Source organism: Apteryx rowi, unplaced genomic scaffold (genome assembly GCF_003343035.1).
Source record: "Apteryx rowi isolate R43461 unplaced genomic scaffold, aptRow1 scaffold_32, whole genome shotgun sequence".
Taxonomy (NCBI): domain Eukaryota; kingdom Metazoa; phylum Chordata; class Aves; order Apterygiformes; family Apterygidae; genus Apteryx; species Apteryx rowi.
In genome coordinates, this window is record NW_020449641.1 from 1,142,970 (window position 1) to 1,165,689 (window position 22,720).

At 43.1% G+C, this 22,720-nt stretch overlaps 2 protein-coding genes and 1 long non-coding RNA gene across 3 annotated transcripts in view; all 3 read left to right on the forward strand.

The window, feature by feature from the left end:
* LOC112968566 overlaps positions 1-5,325 on the forward strand; it is a 33,588-nt gene extending 28,263 nt beyond the window's left edge. The window contains exons 17-20 of the mRNA XM_026070996.1: positions 259-400; positions 2,797-2,984; positions 3,686-3,827; positions 4,538-5,325. Coding sequence (XP_025926781.1) covers positions 259-400; positions 2,797-2,984; positions 3,686-3,827; positions 4,538-4,716 — 651 coding nt within the window. The 3' untranslated portion in view covers positions 4,717-5,325. The remainder of the gene's footprint in view (positions 1-258; positions 401-2,796; positions 2,985-3,685; positions 3,828-4,537) is intronic.
* A 933-nt stretch (positions 5,326-6,258) lies between these two features.
* LOC112968522 lies at positions 6,259-12,610 on the forward strand. Its single transcript, XR_003254372.1, has 4 exons — positions 6,259-6,524; positions 6,625-6,710; positions 11,636-11,713; positions 12,434-12,610. It is a non-coding gene; the product is annotated as an uncharacterized LOC112968522 (long non-coding RNA).
* Positions 12,611-19,907: 7,297 nt separating this feature from the next.
* LOC112968567 overlaps positions 19,908-22,720 on the forward strand; it is a 6,895-nt gene continuing 4,082 nt past the window's right edge. Inside the window, exons 1-6 of the mRNA XM_026070997.1 lie at positions 19,908-19,990; positions 20,461-20,562; positions 21,191-21,364; positions 21,727-21,736; positions 22,206-22,290; positions 22,394-22,693. Coding sequence (XP_025926782.1) covers positions 19,908-19,990; positions 20,461-20,562; positions 21,191-21,364; positions 21,727-21,736; positions 22,206-22,290; positions 22,394-22,693 — 754 coding nt within the window. The remainder of the gene's footprint in view (positions 19,991-20,460; positions 20,563-21,190; positions 21,365-21,726; positions 21,737-22,205; positions 22,291-22,393; positions 22,694-22,720) is intronic.

Consider the following 22,720-nt stretch of genomic DNA (forward strand, 5'->3'; position numbering starts at 1 on the left):
AACAGTTCTCTTCTGTGGAGAACATGTGATTTAGCTTCATTATTAAAAGTAGAGTAAGCATACCTTGTCCATCTGTGAAATGGTAGCTTTTTTTTTTATTGATAATCATCTTTAGTTTTTGGTATTTTTTATCAGTGTCTCTGTTTTGTGCTATAGGCAGAACACACTGCATTTTGAAACCAGTGATAAAATCACATTCACTCTTATTCAGGTTGTCTTAACTTTTGTGTTTAAACCTCTGCTTCTTATCACTTGCAGTCCAGTGATGAAGCCAGGTCTACATATGATGATGACAATATGGTTAATTCTATAAATGACCTTTTCTTGGGTGGATCAGAGACAAGTAGTACTACTTTGAACTGGGGACTGCTGTATATGGTGGCAAATCCAGACATTCAAGGTGAGAGGAAGTGGTAAGCATATCACAAGTGTCTCTGTTGCAACTGAGCAGCCCAGTCATAACATTTTCATGGATCAGAGGTTATTTCTAGACTCTGGTATATGGTTAGGGGCACATAGACCTTTTTGTACTGGTGGATCTGTGCTGGACAACATCAGTAGCTTCAAATTCTCTGTATACAAGTTCTGGCAGTGGGCACAGGCATAAGGCAATTCCCAGAAAGTGTTACTGCTGGGAGTAGGGATATGTATCGGGGGCTGGGGCTGATTGAGCGCATAAGGGTTGAGGCCTTTGTTTGGGGAAACGAGGACTGTGGTAGGATAGTTGATGGAGTCAGAGGACTGGAGTTAGTGTTTGGGAAGCTAGAGGGTTCACCCATGTAATGCTGGTGATGGTACCTGAAGAAACTGAGCTTCATTCGGTCTTAGATAGCAATAAACACAACTGATGGCTGAAAATAATCAACTACAACCAGAAACTGAGGTGCGATGACAGGGCTGTCACTCTTTGGAAATTTGCTTCAATTCAGCTTTGTATTGGCTGAATACCAGTGATGGAAGCTACAGGGAGTCTTCCCTTCTTTCTGCTCTGTAGCTCAGAGAAGAAATAAAGATGATCAACTAAAGGTCGATTGGCAGCTTCTTATTTTTGACCATCAGTCTATTTATGAGCCCAAGGTATCAGGGTTCCTATTTAATCAGTTAGTTACTCTGTGATGTATTCGAGTTTATTGCAACAGAAAGGGTTCTATTTGGGAGGAAAATTTAATGGCTTATCGGTCATGTCTATGTCTATTTAAGTAGATTATTTTTAAGTCTAGTTTTTAAATAAACATCAGTCACTTTCTTAAAACACTAAATAAAAATCAAAGGGAGAATTATCTCTTGTACAGGGTAACAGAAATCCTGTTTTTAGATAGCAGAATATGTGCAAATACCCAGGGGAGAACAGGATTGTAACTGGAGGAAGGAGATGAAGATAAGCGAAAAATTGCTCAACAGGTAGCTGTCAAACAAGAAGGTCTACTTAGTCGTGTGTTATTGCGTATTTATTAACACCTATTGTAATTAAGGTTATGAAAGTGCTGACTCATCTGCATAGCTTTATTTGTAATACCCTGCACATACTTGGGAAAGCAGGGTGTGTGCGGAATGATCCATCCCTAGCTTGTTGAGTCATACACTGCATCCAGACTCTCATTATGAATAGCCACCAGTAGATCTGTCCTCCATTGATTTCTGTCTTATTGAATCCATTTTATACTTTTGCCTGTGTGACACCCAGTGACAATGTTGCACCATTCCATTATGTACCATATTGAAAAGTTTTGCCTACTGTTTATTTAAATCTGTCGCCTGGTCACTGAATTGGGCTGTCTCTCTGACACAACTGGAACAGAGATGTGTATTTACACTTTTGCAGTGACTGATCACTGCTAACTATACTGGATCCCCAAGTAGTTGTGTGTTTGATTTACAAGCTAGCTGTTCAAAGAACAAAATTTATTTTACCTAAAAACTTTTCTGGACATGTATTTTGAATTCTATAAAGTACTTAAATCTCTGTTGTTAGGGCCTAGCTTAACCTGGTTTTGTGAAGGACAGCTAGCAGTCACTAACCAGGCTTCATGTGAATGAGCACAAACCCGGATCAGTGCAGAATGAGCAATGGAAGGCTTTGCTGCATCTTAGTATTTCTTTAAAGGGCCTCTAACTTGGAAAAAGATTATATCATTTGTTAGAAAATCTAAGGCATTTTTATTGTGTGTGTGCTGCATGTCTTGAAGTTTACAAAACAATTTTTATATTTCAGTTAATGCTTCCAACGCCTCTGTGCTGTAAGTAATTTAAATTATCCTATTCTTGATCAAAAGGCAGGCACCAAGAATCAGATCCATTTTTTTTAAAAAGGGATTTGGGCATTGTTCTAGTTGGCATCACTTCACTTAACAGATATCCTGCATAAGATCCATTTCTTTTTAATAGGAATTAGGTTTTTAAGGCCCAGATTCATCTGGCTTAAATTCCACATAATTATGAGGCAGATGGCTCTAGGTGTCCAAAGGCAGCCTTCCTAAAGAAAATACAAAGGTAAATGAGTTGACTGTTGCATTTAAGCATTAACAGGGCAATGCTTAAAGATACTTACTATTTTAAGCAACAGGTGTCTAGCCTTAAATTACAAGCAAATAATTTCAGACTCAGAAGTAGAGCTCCCATGTGCTTAAGCCGTTGGAGCACCACACTGCCTTTGTTTTCTTTATAAAAGTTATTTATATTTTGACAGTAATTTTGCTACTGTCCTAGTAGTTCCAAAGGGAAAATATCTATGAAAATGACGCTACTGAAAATATTTGATCTATTTTTCCATCTGAAATGGTGAATACTTTTCCACAGAGAAAGTGCAGAAGGAGCTGGATGCTGTTTTAGGTCCTTCCCAGTTAATCTGCTATGAGGATCGAAGAAGACTGCCCTATACAAATGCTGTGGTTCATGAAGTCCAGCGCTTCAGCAACATTATCTCAGTTGGCATGCCTAGAGTGTGTGTGAGGAACACAACATTGCTGGGCTTTCCCCTCAAAAAGGTACAGAAACAGTTTCTCAGTCATTACAGACCTTTCCTGCATTAGTAAAGCGAGGTGCAGATTCAAATATATTTGTGCCGGTCTGGGTTTGTCCCCTCACCAGGGGTTGGACACCTCTGGGTCAGAGGCTGAATGGGAAGGAGGACAAGAAACCATCTGCCAAGCTGAGATGGGTGACACAGCTCTTGGGAGAGGGTTATCAATAGTGAAAGATGCCACTTTCTGGAAGAGGCGATTTTAGCAAGTGTTTCTACAAACCAATGAGGACAAAACCTTAGAGACTGATACTGTAGGATCCTGTGATTGATTTTGCACTAATAGGGCATGGGAAAGATTTCTGATTGGATTTCTGTCTCCAGGAAGCCTGTAGAAGATTTGTCTAGGGACAAGCATGAAGGTTTTCAACTGGCTTTCGTTGAAGAGACTAAATCGCAGAAGCTTCTAATGTTAGAAGTGAAAGTGGGTTAGAGTCATGTTGTTAGTTTCTGTTGACATGGCCACTTCCACTGTCAGGCTTGGACTGACATTTTGAATTAAAAAGACTTCATGCTCCTCACAATTCCTCACTTTCTACTGGTATTGTCATACAACACCAAATACTGAAAGCGAACAGGGACTAACACTGGTATCACCTTTTGCTTTCTGGCTGCTGGAGGAAGATTGACAACCAGAACTAAGTGAGTGTTTTTTTTTTCTTTCAGGGCAGCATTGTTTTTCCAAATATTGCTTCTTCTTTGTATGATCCAGAGCAGTGGGAAACACCTCGACAGTTCAACCCTGGTCATTTCTTGGATAAGGATGGAGACTTTGTGAGCCAAGAAGCCTTTTTACCATTCTCAGTAGGTAAATGGACTAACAGCACAAATGTTAATGGTTTGCATTGGGACTGTGGAATTAAGATGTCTATTAAAAACCTATTGGTTGTTTATTTTAAACCTCCTTTGTGGAAAACAGTGATAAAATCAACACAATAATTTTCAGCAATATTTCCCAGTCCAACTGTAAACACCTGTTCTTCCGAGCAAATAATAGCATGAAAAAACAGAGACATACTGAATAATGTATACATCTAACTTGTCCTATTTTTGGAAGGAAATTCTCTGCTAATGATTACAGTTATTGATTTTGGGCATATGTTTCAATCCTAGGCATACATTTGGAAAGCATTTGAAAGCAGCTGTGCTGATGCTTCATGCATATGAAACTGGAGCATGGCATCTCTCAGGAAGAACATGTCCTTATCCTTCATTTACATGATTGAATGAATCGCTTTAAAGTTCTCAATCAGATAAAGATGAGATTTTTGAGGTAATTGAAGTGAAACTCAGAGCAGAAGGGGCACATTTATCTATAGTGGTAGATAGGGTTTTTAAAGGTAGAATTACAGGAAGTTGTATGTCATTGATTGCATTAAGTCCAAAAGAAATTCCAGACTCAGCAAAAGTACCTTTGTTTTGTGGTGAGAATGAATAAGATTCCTTTTGAGGTCAGGGTGATCTGTGCAAATAGAAAATTCCTGGGTGCTCACCATCTTCCCCTTCTCCCTTCTGCAGGGCACCGTGTATGTTTGGGGGAGCATCTAGCAAGGACTGAGCTCTTCATTTTCTTTGCCAACCTGCTGCGGGCATTCACCTTCCAGCTCCCTGAGGGAGTGACAAAGATCAACACAGAGCCCATTTTGGGGGGTACGTTGCAGCCCCACCCATACAGGGTTTGTGCTATTCCACGCTAGGCTGCAGGATGTCACAGACCACCTATTAAGCAATCCTATTTGCTTTCATAAACATCCGTCTTGAATCCATAAAGCTTTTTTTTTCTGGCTCAGATATTAATTTCTGTCTATCCCAGGACTACTCCAAAAGTCACCTTTGTCTACATCAGATGATTTTGTTCAGACCTTATTACCTACTCTTGAAGATGATCTCTTTTTTTCTTGTAATTGTTCTTTTGGTCTGCAGCACAACATTCCTCTTAGCTGCGAAGGCACCATGTGCTTGCTGGCTGGCCTGGCAGAGTTAGAACCATCTGGTGAGCAGATGTTGATAAAATTGGCTGGCAGACTTCAAAAATGAATTCATTAGCTCTGAGTGATCCTATTGTCAAAAGCAACAGAGTTTGGAAAAACATATCTGCAAAATTCTTCCTCTATATATTACTGTCATAACTCATAACATTTCAATCAATTTTTTGTTGATGGTCACTAATAAAAGATATGAAGGAAAAATTGTCAAATGGCCTTATTTATGGTTGATTTACAGTTCACTGTGAATTACAAGATTTGAACCAGCAAAATATTTATAAGGCATCTTTAAATTTGCCAGAGGATATTTGGTGAGAGTAGGACTGAGAAAGGATGCAGGCTGAAACTCTCTTATGGGGTGAAGATACTGACAGAAGATTTCTTTTAGGGAAGATACTCCTAATGTTTTAAAATACTGCCAAGTTAATTTTTAAAAAGCCCTTTCTAACAGATCAAGTGTTTACCCCAGGATTGACTCCTGTCAGGATCAGCACTGGGCAGTTGCTACTGCAGGTGCAAGAAAATCCTTCATGGAACAATTTGGATTGAGGAGCCTGCTAGAATTAGAGAGTTGACTAAATATTGAAAAATATACATGGAAAACACTAGAGAGGTCTTGCAATTGCCTCTGAAGTTAAGTGGTATAGCTGAAGCTACAAAGGCTTGTCACGTACACAAAGTACTGGTCAAATGCAATGAAAAAGTCTATAATAGCAGAAAAGGAAAAAATTGGTTCCCACAGCAAATACAAATTTATTTATATTGTCTGGAAAAGAATTATAAAACGCAAGTGAACACAAGTGAGTAATGAAGGATACTTCATTAATATTCCTGTCTTGGTGAGAGAGGATACGACAGCTAACCAGACCATCATCTGTTAAATCAGTCATCACTAGATTTTGGCCACTGTGTGACTGAGATGTGTTTAGGCAGCTTACAATGAATCACAAGTTTAGACCTGTCTCATTATTTCTAATTCAATAGCTGATGGAACATGGCATCAAAATAGTAAAGCACTTGATATTTAGCTGTTATTAAATTAAATGGCAAAACAGCACTAGTGAAATATGGAACATCACATCCTGACATTTTATTTGACAGTTTTCCCTGTTAAAAACTGATGTCAAAGTCTCTGCAGATTAGCATGTGCACACAGATAGATAAGGCAAAGCAGAAAGCGCTGTGATTTGGGGACACTGGAGCTATCAGTGCTTCTTAAAAATGAAGCTGCAAACAGCAGTAGTATTACAAGGATTAACGTCATAACTACGTGATGCTGTCACTCCTAATGATCAAACACTACCCCAGACATCCTTTTAGAAGGGGAGCTCATTAACAGACCTAAGAAGGATGCTTGCCCAGGAAGGCCCATACACAGCTGCAGCAGGTTGAGTTGCCTAAACCCGTGGGAATAATGTAACTCAAAGCAATGGACGTAACTACTACTTGTCCAGAGATCTGATGTTGCTCAAGAGGAGATGTGCAAGGCACTTCAGAGGAAAATCATGCATTGTATGTGGGTAGGTTGTTCATGTGTGATTGTGCTAATGTGTATTTGTCATAGGAAGTGCTCACTGCAGCTTTATAATTTTTTTTTTTTAATAATTCCTTTGTGTGCAGATGCTGAGGGAGAGGATAGCCCTGCACATGAGGTGTGGCAGCAGGACATCAGCAGGAGGCTCACAGCAGGAAGATGATGGGCCCAGGTATTACCTTGGGAGCAGCCATGAGTTGCCAGGGTGCAGCAGGTGGGGAAGAGGAGGAATGCTTTTCAAAGTCTTTATTTCTCTTTTCTCCTGATCTGTTTTAAAAGTGATTCACTGTAGTTCGTGTTCTAATAAAAGCTGCTCTTTTTGAGCTTATGGGCCTTTTAAAACCTGGCTGATGTTGCCACAGAAGGCCAACCAAGCTGAGAGTAAAGGCAGCCAATCTGTGACTCGCATGTTCCAAACTAACTGCTGCTGCCTTGGGGCTCCCTGGTGCTCCTCTGTCAGGCTGCGGAGCAGTGTCCCTCCAGGGCTGCTAGTCTTAAGGGAAGGGGGTGTCTTGGAGATCTCCACCATATCCTTCATTCCTCTCTCTGCTTTTGTTTATTGCTTCTATGGTATTTCTCAGGCTTTGCTCAGTCATTGTAGACAGAACTTCTAAGAATGATAGGGAGCTGGCCCGAGTGGCCAGTCAAGGAGCATGGTGTTGTAGGGAGGGGAACTCACTGACCCGGGATTAGATCAGACTATTTTCCTGGAAGAGGAAGCAAACTGGAAGTTCATTTTAGTTTACAAATATGGGAAGATGGTCAGGCTTTAACACACAGGTTTTTTCAGGTAAAAAACTCTTTGGTTTGTCCTTTGTCACTCTGACCACCCTTCACTGCCAGGCTCTTCCTCTGCAACTCCCCAGAGCAGCACCATGCAACTGCTCAGCGATGCAGTGGAAGATCTGACTGTAAAGGAAAAGGTATAAAATGCAGAGTAGCAAAGTTCAAGCTGTTCAGATAGCACTTGGAGAGGCTCAGAGCCTTAAAACACCAGCTTATTTATCTCCCTCTCCAATGCATTTTGCAAAGCCACTATGAACCCATAGGAGTCCTCTGGTGAAGGTGGCTGCACAACTCTGTCTCTGGAGTAGCTTGGGTCAGCACGTGTGAAATGCTGTGTTCTTATTTATTAAATTGAGGCCAAATTTTTAAAAACGAGAAAAAGTTAATTGTGTCTTTGCTCTAAGGGCAGTTGGGGAGATAAAACTATAATAACTATAAATATAACTGTAAGTTATAATAAAGCAACACATGTAGGTCAGTTTGCGTTTTTCCAAAATCAGGTGGAAATAAAAGGTTTTCTATTAAGAGAAAATATCAGTGTTTTCTGTAAGAGTTTTAACTTTGTTAAAATATGATTTTCCTGAAATTAGCATATAAAATATTTTTCAAATTCACAGATATTTACTCAGCAGAGGCGAGAATATTTTCTCTGGGGGGTAGGAGGTTAAGAGTAATATATCGCTCATTACTGCAGAGATCTTATTAAACATAACTTGGCCTAGCAGTCCTTTTTTCTTTTTGTCTGGTGAGAATAAAAAAGAAGAATTCTAAGGAAAGGAGAAAGATGAGTAAGATAAGCCTTTGCAGTAAGCCTTACTTAGAGATAGTAAGAAGTTAAATTTTCACAGTATCAGCTTGGAGACAGATAAAGCAGTAAGGAGATGTGAGGACGGAGCAAATCTTTAGTAGCTTTGGTTATTTTTCTTCTTGTTGTCTGGCTTCTGAACCTATAATGGACCAATGTTACCTTCCTTCTGTATCAATGACAAAATGTGATAATAAATGTCATGACTTGTGAGTACGGAAATGTATGACTGTAATGGAACAGGAGGAATACATAAAATGCATCACTTCGGTGGCAGGAGAGAGTACACTGAAAAAAATATTCAAGCACTTGTATCGAATATTCCTGTTGGGCAGTAGGCAAAGGGTGGCTGCTTAGCTGTACTAGGAAATTAGGATGCATGTTCAGTGCCAAGATGTTTGACCTGGCTGTAAATGGCCTTCCACATGTGGCAGAAGCAGTCCAGCTCAGCAGTGCTGAGCTCGGAGCAGGGAGCTTGCCCTGGTTCTCCGTGGGGTGGATTAGCCTGGGCAGGACCCTGCCTTTCTGTGGTGAGCTCCTGTCCAAGCTCTGAGCTGACTCCTGCAAAGCTCTTGCTCAGACATTTCCACCCTGCACTGTGGCCCATCCGCAGGAAAAAGTGGGCCTTTCCTACCCCTTTAACAGTGAGACAAATGTGGCTCCTATAAAAGACTGAGAGAAGGACAAGGACTAGAAATAGGATAGAGTGGAGTTATTTAATAAAGATTCCACGTTAGCAGGGAAACATTTCTTGCCCTTGTTTCTTGAGCCTTAAGAAACATATTCCAGTGTCTGCACAGTGTCAGAAGTATAATTTACAGTGAATGCTTCTGCACTGTCTCATTCCTTAAAGAGTTTGCCAGTGAATATCAAGATGAGATGAAAATTCTGAGATACAGAACTTCTTGATGTGTTCCTTGGAAAATTTGCTCAGTCAGTAAATATTTAAAGTTTGTATACAAAGCATTTGCTTTGTAAGTAAGTATTGCGAGTAATAAAGAGCAGAAATTCTGTATTTTGGTAGTAAAATGAGGACCAAGGGAAGTGCTGGTTTCTTGCAGCTGCAGTATATCAGGAAAGCTCTCTGGAAAATTGACAATTTAATGCCTTCTTTGGCTTTGGTTGTCCATAAAAATGGCAATGGTGATCTGGAGGCTAATACATTTAATAACAGTGACATTCATGGAAAATTTCTGTCTAGATTAGGAAGAAGAGGTTAGAAAATAATTAGATAAGTTTGATGCTTTTGAATTTGTTGGGCTGATTCATCCTAGGGTGCTTAGAGAACACTCTCAACATCAGAGCAATTAGCAATTATCTATGACAACCTGTGGAGGATGGGAAAAGGTCAAACATTTGCCTGTCTTCAAAAGGTAGGAGAAGTTGGAGAGTTATAAATCAGCCAGCCTCATTGCACTTCTCAGAAAATCCTGGCAAAAATAATCAAATTGGAAGCACTAGGAGGAAAACAGACAAGTCAGGAGTCGCCAAATAATGTCAAACTAACTTAGTTTTCTTTGATGACATGGCAAGAGGTCTGTCATTAGGAGAGAATCTGTTAGTGTAATTTACTTCTCTTTAATGCAGCTTTGACACAATCTCAGTAAGAATCTAGGGATATGTGGAGTATGGGAAGCAAAAACTCAGGAAACACGTATGAATGGTACTCTGTCAAACTGAAAAGATATGCTGAACGGGATTCTGTCCTTCTTCTAGTACCATTCCATATTTAATTAAGTACCTTGATGGTTATTATAAACACTAAGGCTGGGTAAGACTTGTTTTCTTGATGCTATCAGTTCCCAAGCTGATGACTGCAGCAGGTTGAAAAACATGTATTCCTAAACTTGTCTTGGTTCACAGATGCTTAAAGGCAACACCATTTTATTTGGATTTGTTACTTTATGAAAGTACGAAGGCTGTAAATTGGATTATTGACTGGAAAAGATGAGGTAAAAAGAGTGAGACACAGTCCCAAGACACACTTAACACTGATGTCCCTTCCTGGTTTTAATGATAGAAGATATAGAGATGAGGGTGACCCTATTCCAACATCTCCCTTCCTTCCTTCCTTCTTTCCTTCCTGGAGTGCCAGTTTTCTCTGGGGAGTTTTCTGAGGCTATATCCTCCCTCTGCTGTTTCTTGAGCATTATGGTTCCCACACAGCAGTAAATTGCAGCAGAAAAACACATTTTAATATTGCAGTGATTCAAAATGCCTCAATAAGCCAGTGACTCAAAATGCCTCAATAAACCAGAGTATTCCAGTTGAAGTTCAATGTCTGAACTAAAATGTTTTCTTTAGGTTTTCTTGAATAAAAGATTTAGTAGTAAAAAAAGAAAGTTTTCTTTCATAAAATTCTGAGAGGGGTTATCTGAAACTATGTCCATTCAGATCATCACCCTAGAAAATTCCTAATTAATTGGATTAATTTGGAATAATATTTCAGCTGAGTTTGTCACCTTTTTTTTCTCTTAGTGAAAAACTTATGAACTTGTCCTAATATCTGTGAACAAATCTCAGACTAAGGGATTTTTAGCTAACACTCCAGGAACTACTTATTTCCCGTCCTGAAGAGTGAGATTCTAATTTTAAAGAAATAACAATAATACAATTGTAGCCCTTTCCCTAAATAGTTTATGGAATACAACAGATGAGACAGAGGATGAGCTAATAATATGAGTATATTCTGGGCTCAACTAGTGATATGATGATATTCTACGTGGAATACATTTTAAGGAGTATTACAGAGCAAATAATTCCACAAAAGGCGTTATTCCAGCACTACAAGGTAAAGTCATACAATTAAAAGTGGAGAATGTCTTCTATAGTTTGCAAATATTTTGAAGTAAAACTTTGGACTGTTTTGGATTGTACTCCTTTTTGAAAGAACTTTTTGGAATACTATGAAAATGTTTATTCCAGTGACACAGTCACATAAGCATGCACTCTGCCTTTTAAATTTATCTCGGTTTGACACCTGCAAACTATAGATGATTGCAGTTTGTCATATAAGGAAGGTAGCTTCACTCAGCCTACTCTTGAGTAATTTTAGGCAGGTAAAATATCATAGCAACCACCCTCCATGGATCATTAGGGTATCATTAACTTCAGCACTCGTGGACAGCAAACTATGTCATATAGAAATGCAGACCATATTGCACTTTTAAAATGATGTTATATGTTTTAAGATCACTATTGAATTATGGTACATGCAGTTAGACATGCATAGGATTCCAGGCTTGCTGGTCTTTGAGACCGTTGTGGCATTGGCCTGAGTCATGACAGAAAAGGACACATCTTTGCAGGAATTCGCTGTTTAAATCTAGTTGTCTAGTGGTAATGCATGCATTTGGCATGATGCTGTAGGGAAGCTGGTTCTGGACACCGTTCAGTCTGCTCAGGAAAAACATGAGTGGCAGCTACAGAGAAGGCTGTTTAGTTCAGTATAGATTAAGTATGAATTCTGCAGGAAAAAAAAAAAGTCTCCACTTTTTGTATTTCAGCAGTGCATCTTCCGACGAACCAAGCAAAGGGCAGCAAAGATCCCTGAAAGGGCTGTTGTCTGCATTGCAAGTGTTGCTGTAAGTAGCAGAGCACAGAGGGAGCTTTAAATGTACCAGTTTCACCGTGGTACTCTGGAGTTTGTTGCATGTTAATTTACCATGAATATTAGACTGGTTGAGGATGAGAAGAAACTGCTGTACGCTAACATTGAAATTCTAGTGCTGCAATACAATGTTCTTAATTCTTGGGGACTTTGTGAAAGCACAGTATCTCTGAGGTGTCTCTCTGAGTAGGTACATGGATATTATTCACTGTGGAATTCACATTCTTCTGCCCTCTGATCAAGATAAGAGGTCCATATTCTCTCTGTGTTTAAACGTCTCCCACAGAAGGGAATGCAGGGCACTGGGGAAGCTGCCAAATAAATTACTATGTCTTGCATTAATCCTGATTTTCTCTAGGTGAGATAGTGGCATCAGACCAGGCCCAGATGTTGGGAAAAAAAAGTAATTATAAAGTTTGCATTGTGGGAATTGCATCCATTAGGCTTGGAAGTAGAACATTAGTTCCATTTACCCTGCTTCTTTCTTTTATCCGCTGTTAAGTACTGCCAAGGGAAAGGGGAGAACTTTGCTATAAGTAAAACAAAAACAAAAAAACAGGAAATGCTAAATAGAAAAATTCTGGCTATTGTTCATCAGTTTAGCTTGTTGGTGGGTTTTGTACAGTTTTGTATGTGAGCTTCTGTGGGGGAAAAATCAGTTAGAACTGAAAATTACTTGCCTTTGATCTTTAAGCTGTGTCTGACAGAGGAAGACTGAGACAGAGGTCACCCAAATAATTCTCCCTGAACACCACCATCATTAGATCAAAGAAAGCCCTCTCTTCCTTGAATCTGAATGGCAGAAGATGTCCTCACAGCTCAGCCCAAAGTGTGCAATGAACAAAGACAGAAAACTACCTTTCCGTCTTCTCTTTCTGAAAGGTCAGTATTGACCATTGACTCCTTAGTGGGTTAGCCTGTAAGCACAGAAGTTGAAGAGATGATTTTGTGTTAAGGACAGGTCACAGGGAGTGTAATTTAACACCTCTTTACCAGGATTATTGCTCAATTTTTCCCATGTCTGTTTATATGTAGCAACATCTGTCACTCCCCACTGATACCTGTTTGATTGCATATTGCGTTATAAATACCTGCTTTGTTACGTATGCATAGTGGAATTTTCAAGTGTTAGGGAATTCTGCATTTAAGATCGTTCACGGCCTTAAGTTAGTTTTTTTGTAGATTTGCATTATGAGGCATGCTAAAATTTCATTACTGTTTGTTCACACACCGTTATTCACATGATCCCCATAGGACTGGATGGGCATTGCTCTTGGGAATGGTTGCCCATGTTTTCTTTATAGCCTTGAGTACTATGTACTTGAGTACTATGAGTACTTTATGCATCTTCAGACCTGAGCTTTGTTTTCTGAAGAGATTCCATTAAGTGAACATATAATTAGCCATGAGCTACATCTGAAGGTTAGGGACTGTGACTTGCCTGGCCTTACACAGGCATTCAGGGTGAGAACCCAGCTCTCAAAGTGGTTTTGTGTTGCTCTAGCCAGAAGATTATCTTGCTATTCTCTGTCTCTTCACGACAGCATCAGATTTCTGCATCAGAGACCAATGCCTGAGACAAGAGATGAAGTTGCTATGTAATCTGAGTTTGTTCATAGAGCAGGGACTGCCCGGGCACTGACACAGTGCTGTGGTAGCATGTGTCTCATAATTAAAGACTTGACCTTTTGCATACTAGGGTCTGAACGGAGCTTTAGCCTGGGAAAAGCAGTCTTTGGTACTGGATGCTGCTGTCCACCTTTCACTGAACTTTAAAAATAAATTCAGCCTGACATGTGGAATAGTTCAGTTAGTTTGAAATTAAAACATGCTAGGATGCTACCTTCCTACATGTGCAGCTAGTACTGCTTGTTTTAATACAATTATACTGAGACCTACAATAAGGGAGGCATAAAACTTTGTTACAATGCTTAGCTGACAAGTGTTTTTTTCTTGCTATTTCAACCTTTTGGTTCACCATTTCTATGCTGTTGCTCAGCCTCAGGTTGAAGTATAGAGTTTTTGAAAGTTTGACTAAAAAAGAAAATCTTTTTTTGAAAACACGATAAAAGCTTTTCAGTTCTTCTAAAACTTTTTAGACCCTTGTTTTGCATAGTTACAGGTTCATTCTGTCAGTAAAAGCAATTTCATTTTTGTTACCAATTGTAGATGAGATTTTCATGTTTATAAGGCTAATTTTTCAAAATCCAGTGTTTGCAATATCTGTTTATGATTTCATTTCTCATGTAGTCATGCAGTTATCTCTTCTGCATCCATAAACTGAATATTACAAGGATCTCTGGGGGTAAAACATGTATTCATTAAAAACAGTTGTGAAATTTGTCATGCAGTTGTGACACATTGTTTAGAAGATTTTGCCTTAGTACAGATCAGACGGCATGTTTGAGGAGTGATGTCTGCTGGGCAGGAGAAATTTGCTTGTGACAATTAATGACATTCTTTTCAGCCTGGAACATGGATTAAAATGGGTGAGCAATGAATGGTAAAAACAGGGTATGTGAATTGCATGTATTTAATGGATTTAAATCTCTGTAGGAAGGACTAGTAGAAAAAGAAGTCTGGCCTTCACATTGTTGCAGACAATTTTTATACAGACAAGTGGACAAGACCAGCCTTGAAATGCTGGAAAAAAACACCATTCTCTTGCCTTGCGTTGTGTCTGTGAGCTGTACAGTTTCGGGAGTTATAATATACAAATCAACATTTTCTTCTCATGCTGTTTTGTCTCCTGGTTTTCCTCATGAAAGCACACAGGAAACATCAAATTCAGTAGTAGAATAAATTATCTGGCTGTTTCTATGAATATTTAATAGAAGAGATGGGGACACATGCCCTAGTAACAAAGCCTGCAAAGCTCACAGGTCAGTGAAGGGATTGATTCTTTCTATTTATTCATTGAGGTTTTTTCTAATTTGTGCTTTCTGGGCACTGATCCAGCTGAAACTGGTTATAAATCCATGGAAGGTTTAGGTGAGATCATCTTGTCATGGGAACTGCCAAGCACTACTGAACGGTCTTTTCAGGTGCTTGTTCCTGTTGTTTCCAGCACTGCTGTGTAAATGTTAACAGCCTGTTAGAGCCGCTTAGAGGTAATTTCTGCATGTGGCTGTTCTGACGGGAAGGAGTGGTGTGAAATGCAAGAAAAACAAGAGCAAGGGCAAATTGCTGAGGTGAAAGGACGGTCTGAGAGAAGCATTTGAAGGCTTCGCAGAGCGGGTTCAGAGGGGATGTTTTGAGGATGGGTAGCTGATCTTTCAAATACATGTCCCAAGAATCCCTACAAACTGAATGGATTTTCCCGTTAGTGAAATGGTTTATAAGATGTTCTGAAGAAAAATCTTTTGTGAAGGAAACGAGTCTGGAAGAAGCTGTTTCTCCTGCTCTCCACTTTTCACCACTTGCACAATAGTTCCTCAGCCCTTGAGGGTGCTGCTTCTCTCCCCCCATGTCCCCAGGTTCAGCACTGCTGCCTCATCCTGTCTCCTGCATGCTCGGCATCCCCACTCTCTGCACGTAACTTCATTCAAGCTGTCCCACAAAAGCAGATGCTGTAGAGGAACTGACAGTGACAATATGTAGAAGTGACAGAACATCTATTGTTTTCTGTGGTCAGAGTTTATGTCAGAAGTTCTGAAACCTCTCTTAGCAATACTAATGCAAGCAGTAAAATTGCTCACAGCATAATAGATATAAGAGGAGCAACAGTTCTGATCTAAAGCAGTATTTCTCAACCTTTTTTAACTCAACGCCCACCAAACATTTTTGAAGGAAAAGGGCCATCCTGGACATTGCTACTGTAATGCACAAGCAATAACATAATAACTGGGACAATAAATAAAAATTTGGTCAAACTTGCTTATGTATGGGGACCTGTCCATGTACTGCAGTTATTTCAGGTACGACTGATTGAGAAACTCATGTCTAAAGGACTGCATTTTCTTTGCCAGATGCAACTGCTAATCTCTTGCATATTAATTTGCTATATAGCTTGAATGGCTGACACCCACCTTAGCCTTTGATCTATAGGTAATTGGCAAATACTGAAAGCTGCAGAGTATGCTTACCATCTTTCTTGAAAGTCATACTAGTAGAATTGCTGCAGATACTAGAAACGATTTCTCCAAGGCAGGCAGCTGAATGGCAGTCCTGGAAGCAACATCGTCTGAAGGTTTTTTTTCCAGAGTACATTCAGATAAACATGGAGTGGCTCTGGTTGGCTGTGTCCCTCCCTGCCCCAGGGAGTCAGCAGAAAAGCAATAAAGAACCTGACTGAGAGGGATGCAAAGACAGAGGGCAGATTAACAGGGCTTGTTGGGGCACAGTTCATGCTGTAACATCAATTGTGAAGGGAATTTCTTCCCACACAATAGTGTGTAACCCTCAGTCCCCCTGTTCTTTCATATTAGCGCCTTGCAGTGCAAGTTGCCATCATCTATCCAACTCTCCTTGCAGAGGAAAAGCAAGAAGAAAAACCTCCCTGTATGGGGGAGAAGGACATGAACTGGACTTCTCACCACCACACTTTGTACATGGACTTATTGTTGCATTGCTACTTCAGCAAAACAGATCTCTTCTGTTAGCAACTTAATGCAGTTCGTGCTATATTTCAAAAAGGTTGCTATATGTGCCACTGTGCTAGAGATATAGGAGGCACTGTGTGATGGAGGATTATTAAGTTTCTATGCTATGGCTTGATTTTCTTCCCCTTAAGATACATAAAATTAAATACAGAGATCTTGCCTAAATCTTTTATTCAAACTACTTTTGGAGGCTTAGTTAGACTGCTGAGTCAAGCTGTCAAACCTGACATTCCAGAGAAAATAGCCCTGCTTGAAAGAAACCTTGTGAGGACAGAAAACAGGACTGATGGTGTAATTAAAGACTCTGAACTGCCAGTCCCAACTGCAGACTTGGTCAGAAGATGTTTTATCTTGTAGTAGTTACAAGTCATCCTGCTTCTCTGTTACTTACATGCAGCTACTTCTATCTCAGCCTTCCCTTGGTTTCTACCTCCTGTTGCTTTATTTCCACACCCTGATTAAAGACTCTGGGGACTTGTAATCACCTGACTGCAAAGGATTTATAATGGGAAATATCAGGTGGATATAGGTAATGCGGGTTGGTACAGCTCCACTTATACTAATCTGAGATGATGTATTGCTACAAGCTGAGTGCAGTAATTAAAATATATTATTGAGTTGGGCTGATTCTGCCTTTTATGTTTTGCAGCTCACTATCATTTAAATTCCTAGCATATAAATGTAGGGGTATTAATACTTGTTTCATTACCAAGTCTGCTCCATTATACATTTTAAATATCAATAATCTTGTAGCACTGTGTAATTTCTTATCATCATAGGTAGGAATAGATACCTTTGCCTTGACAAACCTAAAATCTAGTTCATGATGATAAAGCACCCTGAGATACCCGATGGGGTAGGAAATAAAGAAAGGAAAGCATTGCTTATCATTTGTATTATATAAAGTAAATTTCAGTTATAGGTCAGTGCTTATATCTTGAGCTTTTTTTAAAGTGCTTGTTTAGAAGTATAGACATTGTAAACTCCTGTGTATCCCAGTCCTCATTTTGAAGGAGATTCTTGTATTGACTTGACCTTTTCCTTGTTTTCTATTTTCCTTTCCATAAAATGCTGAGAGAATTAAATTGTTCTTTATCTTTTACATACAAATCATTTAAAAACAAAGACCAGGGGGAATTGTTCACGTTAGTCTTGTAGTCTTTATTCATTAGCTTGCTTGTTCACTGTAGTTGTATATTATTGCAGTCTTGTCACCCTTTACTTGTCTCCAGGTCTTCTCCTATTTTAAAACTGCTTCAGATTTTGCACCACTGGTATCTCCATACACCTGTATCCCGTCAAAATGTGCGTTTCTTTCATGTGCCCGTTTCCTTTGAGCTTTCTCTACACATTGCTTTTCTGGAAACTGTGGGGTTTGCATTGCTTTTTTACTGGGGTTAGACAGCCACATTTCTGCCTATATTGTTCCAGGTACATATCTGCCAAGTTCACTATCCGTAGCCATTGTAGCGATGAAAGTGTCAAGAGTGAAAGACTCATTTTCAACGCTTCCTGCTGGGTAAGTCAGTCAGCTTCATTTTGGATCTAACCAGCCTAAGTACGTCAGGACCTATCTCAAATGTTCTTATGATTTTCTGTGCTGAAATGATTTGGCTATGTCAGCTCAGTGCCTGGAGCTGGTGCATTAAGTTGAGAATGATCATCTCTGCAGTTTACCTATTCTTAGCCTTGTACACACGGACAGCCGACCAGGTCATTTCAGACTCCTGGATCATGGGTTGGAGGGGGAGAATACCATCCTCAGAGCCGTATTCTAGGACTGGGGCTCTTCTGAGGTCAAACTCTTTGCCTTGGAAGTGCCCACTGTTCTGCTGCAGAGTGTGTCTGTCCCTGGCTTCTCTCTAGGACGTGTTTATAATCCCTTGGTCAGGCATGCTGAGGCATGTGTGTCCTCCAACTCCTCTTCTGATCGTTCACTCAGACTGAGACTCATTAATCCTTGGCCTGTATGTGACTGAGGCAGGTTTGGTACCAAGACTCTTTCTTGCACTTTGTGCAGAGCCCCAGGATATTGCATCTAACTCTAGGTCTTCCCACTTTCCTTGGGGCAAGGTACCTTATATGTTGTGTGGCTTTACATTTGGCTGCACTGAAGCACAATATTTCTGTATTTGTATTGAGCTTACTCAATGTTTGCCATCTCTGTCAGTGATCTGCCCTCTTAAGTTGCACTGTTCTCTCAATCTTTGTGAGACTTACAAGCTTTATAAATAACATTTTTAGTTTTTCTTAGCTTAATGGTTTTGGGTAATTGAAAAACACATTAAGGAATGTAGAGTCAAGAACGGATCTCTGTGAACACTTTATAAATACATGTGGGAATATGGTTCCTTGTTTACCTTTCAATTAGTCTGTGTCATGTTCAGCTTATTTTGTTCTAGATGCTTAAGCAAAAAGCCTTGTAATACCTGTAATCTTTTCAGATAAAGAAATCAAATAACTTCAATGTGATCTATTTTAGGTTGGAGATTGTTTTCTTAAATCCGTGCAATTTTAAGATTGTAGAAGGAATACTTTTGCCATGTAATGCTTTTTGGGGTTATTCTTAGGGTGAAAAATATGGGCAGTCACCTTCTCTTCTTGCTTTAACTTTGCCTCATCCAGTTCCTGTATCACACTTACAGTGACACCCTGGAGGTTTTTACCTATCAGTTCACTAATTGTTGTAATCTTTTAGGTATCCTTGTTTTTGTATTTAAATATAACTTTTCCTGTGATGGCTTTTCCCTACTCCTATATCAATAAAAATTATTTTTATATGTGGTCATCACAAGCATTCAATATTTACCTAGTTATTTGTTCTTTATTTGCAACTTTCCTGGGCTTTAATGTCACTGTTTTTTTCTTTTTGTGACAAGCTAGTATGACACACACTTTCAGGTGCTTAACTGTGGGAGTCTCTGGTGGAGCTTGTTTATTCAGCTCCTCTTAAAAGTGCTCTGCCATCAATTTCTTGTCATCAGTCCTTTCCTTATTCTTGGCAGTCCTTGAGAATGATGTGAAGAAATCACTGATACAGGTTGAGATGACAAACTGCTTCAGCTAATAACATTAGCATCGCCTTTTACTGTTTTAGCCAGATATTTGCTGCTGCTTTTCTTGGATATTTCTGAAAAGATGGCATCTGTGGGCTTTGAACTTCTTTTAATTTTGTTCACACAGGTCTGTACATCCTTACTTATTCACTAGCTGCAATGATGCAGTACCTACTAAACAGCAAAAAGGATCCTGATGTGAGAATGTGGATTTCATGTTATTTTGTAAAACAAGAAATCTGTTTTTCTCTTTTATGTTTTAAAATGTATCCTGTAACCTCTTTTTTACCACTCTTATCCTGTTGATTTTCTTAACCCTTTGGGGGACTTTATTTGCAGTGAATTTGATCCTCAGGCTTGTTATAGGGAAATTATGGACAAGTTTCAGCTATTTTGCATGTTCTTACATCCTGACGAATTCATCCAAAACTCATCCATTACATAGAGGAATCATTCACTTCCTGGTGATTTCACTCAGAGAATGTCAGGTTACTCTTTGGCAAAAGGGGGCATGGCGGGAGCCAGCAGTGGTGCCCGGCCCCACCAGCTGCGCTCCCACCCCGCAGACGGGACAATGCCGTGGCGGCATCAGAGGTGCCGGGCAGCGGGGAGGCTCCCCTTTGCGCCCGCAGCCCACGCCCCGGCGCTGCCCCGCGACCCGGCCGGCGCATCGCAATGTGCCACAGTGGCACCCGGGTGGCCACAGCCACCAGCGCCCGCCCGGCCCCAGTGCGGCGCTGTGCCAGTGCGGGGCAGGGGGGAGACGCGGGCTCCCAGCCCAGCGGCACTACTCGGCACAGGCGCACCGCTCTTGCCTTGACGCAGGCCTGACCGGCGCCTGGCGCTGCCCGGCGCGGGGCACGCACGCACCGCAGCCCTCTGCCTGCACATGGCGCCATGGGACAGGCCAACTGCTGCGGCACCCGGGGCGCTGCTGGCCCTGCTGCCGGCACGCAGGCACAGCCTGGGGACCCTGGCCGCGCGGCTCCTCGCGCCGGCCTCGGGCTCGTGCCCAGGGCAGCCTCCCGGCCCCCGGTGCCGCTTGGTGCCTTTGTGTCGCGCAGGAGCCCCTGGCTCCTGCTCAGCGAGCGTGTGCAGGTGACTCGGCACCAGCGGACGAGGGACAGGCACCTCCTGCTCTTCTCCGACGCCATCGCCAGATTCAGGTAAGAAGAGCAACCAGAGCTGTCCTTCCCCCCACCACCGCCTCTGCCACCTGCCCCCAGGCACCGCTGCTCMCCGCATCTGCTCCCACCGGAGCAGAAAGTGCCTCCTCGGGGCTGCTCTTCCCATTACTTCCTTCCTCAAGAGCACCTCTCGACAAGGAACAGCAATCCTGCCAAATCCTGCTGCTCACAGCCTCTAGCATCCAGTCGCCCGCAAGGAGGCCTTCCTCCTCTCCTCGCTGCCTCGCCCAGGGCTCCATGCCCTTTGCTCCCCACGACCACTTGTGCTCCATATGGCCTGCAGCCCCCTGCATGGGTGCACCTGCGCTGCGGGCAGGGACAGCCTTGCCCTTTAATTCGGGGAGGTGTGAGCGGAAAGGGGCAGGCTCCGCGTGTTGCCACCCTGACCGGCAGCCCCTGAGCAAGCGCCCGCCAGCATTGGAGAAGTCGCTGCTGCAAAGCAAAGTGCCCTGTGTGCGTGCTGGCACGCAGGCTGCTTTCTGCCACCCGAGCCCCGCGCTGGCTGCCCTGAGCCTCTGCCCCCAGCGCACGGCTCTCCCCGGGAGGCCTGCTGCGGCTGCCCCCAGCACACAGCCTCCAAGGCGGTCCCTGCTCTTCCTCCCGGCAGATGTGGTTCCACCTTCCTGCTCAAGCAGCGGGTGCCTCTCAGCGACCTCTGGGTGCTGTGCGGGAAAGACGAGACGGTGTGCAGCTGTGAAGATGAGGAGGACGTTTTTGGCCTCAAATGTGCCAATTCCCTCGTCCTGGTCTGGACCACCAAGGTCTGCGTGGTCACCTTCCGGTGAGTCTTGGGAGCGCGTCCAGGGCTGGGGGGGTGCAGGGCACCGTGCTCGCCTTCAGTCCTCTCCGGGCTTGCTGGGGCTCAGCCCCGGCTGCGGCAGAGAAAGCAGAGGCCCCGCTGGGCTTTCAGACGCACCCACRGGCACCTCCAGGCGTGCACAAGCCACCCGCCACTGCCGCCACGACCCTGCAGCTCTGCTCAGCCTAGCGACACTGTGGGGGGACACCGAGTGGGGGCTCTGGTGTATGGTGGTGTGGAGAGGTGCCAAGCGGGCCAGCTGTGTCTGGGGCCCTGTGCCTCTCCCCAGCAGCAGCAGCAGCAGCAGGAGCGGGCTCTGAGGCTGTTTCTCCTTCTCGCTGCAGGTCACAGGAGGTGAAGGAGCAGTGGCTGAACACCATGCTCACGTGAGCCCTGCCGGGGAACTCAGCCTGCCTGCGGCGGTGTCAAGGCTGCAGGCAGTGCAGAGCTGCCGGGGCAGCTGCCTGCAGCACAGCAGCACGGGAGGTGGGGGAAAGGGACGCCCCCTGCGCAGGGCAGCTCTGGGGCCGAGCGGCAGCAGCTGCTTTGCCTTGGCATGGCAAACGAACACCAGCGCCCTGGAGCTGGCCCCACAGCTCCTGGCTTGCGTGGATGGGGAGCCCGAGCTGCCGCTGCCCCTTTCCGGACGCAAGAGGCCCGGAGGCAGCGGGGCTGGGGGCGCTGCAGAGTGGTGCTGCCAGCCAGCGCCGCACAAAGCTCTGCTGTGCCAGCGTGGCGTGGGGGTGTGGGGCTGGTGTTGGGGCAGCGAGCAGAGGGGGCTGCCTGTGACCGAGCTCTGCCTTCGTCCCTGCGCTGTGCCCAGGCAAAGCCCAGGAGCCCAGGAGACCCAGGTCAGCTGCCTGCCCTCCCTTCGGCTCCTTGTCAAGGCCGTCGGCTTCGATGCTCCCGTAAGTGTCCCGGGGGTTTCCGCTGCGCCCCGAGTGCCACGGGGCTTTGGGAAAGGGCCCCCACCACCAGCTGCTCACATGGCTTCTCTGCTCTCTTGCCTAGTCGGGGTCGCCGACTGCCCGCAGCATGGAGGCCTTGACTGCGGCCGAGGTGAGTGGGGGCTGCCTCTGCCCCGGCCCTGGCTGGGTGCTGGCGGGAGGCATCGGAGTTTCGGGAGGGCACGTGGCAGGGCCCGAAGCCCTGCAGAACACTGGTCGGTCGCTGCTGCATGGGGCCATTCCTGCAGCCCAGCATCTCCTCCACAGGAGTGTGACGACCTCGGCTCTTCCCTGCAGCTGCTCACAGCTCTCTGCGTGCCTGAAGCAGCTCCGGAGGCACCCGAGCACACGGGCAGCTCCGCAGGTAGGACGATGCACTGAGCATTGGCAC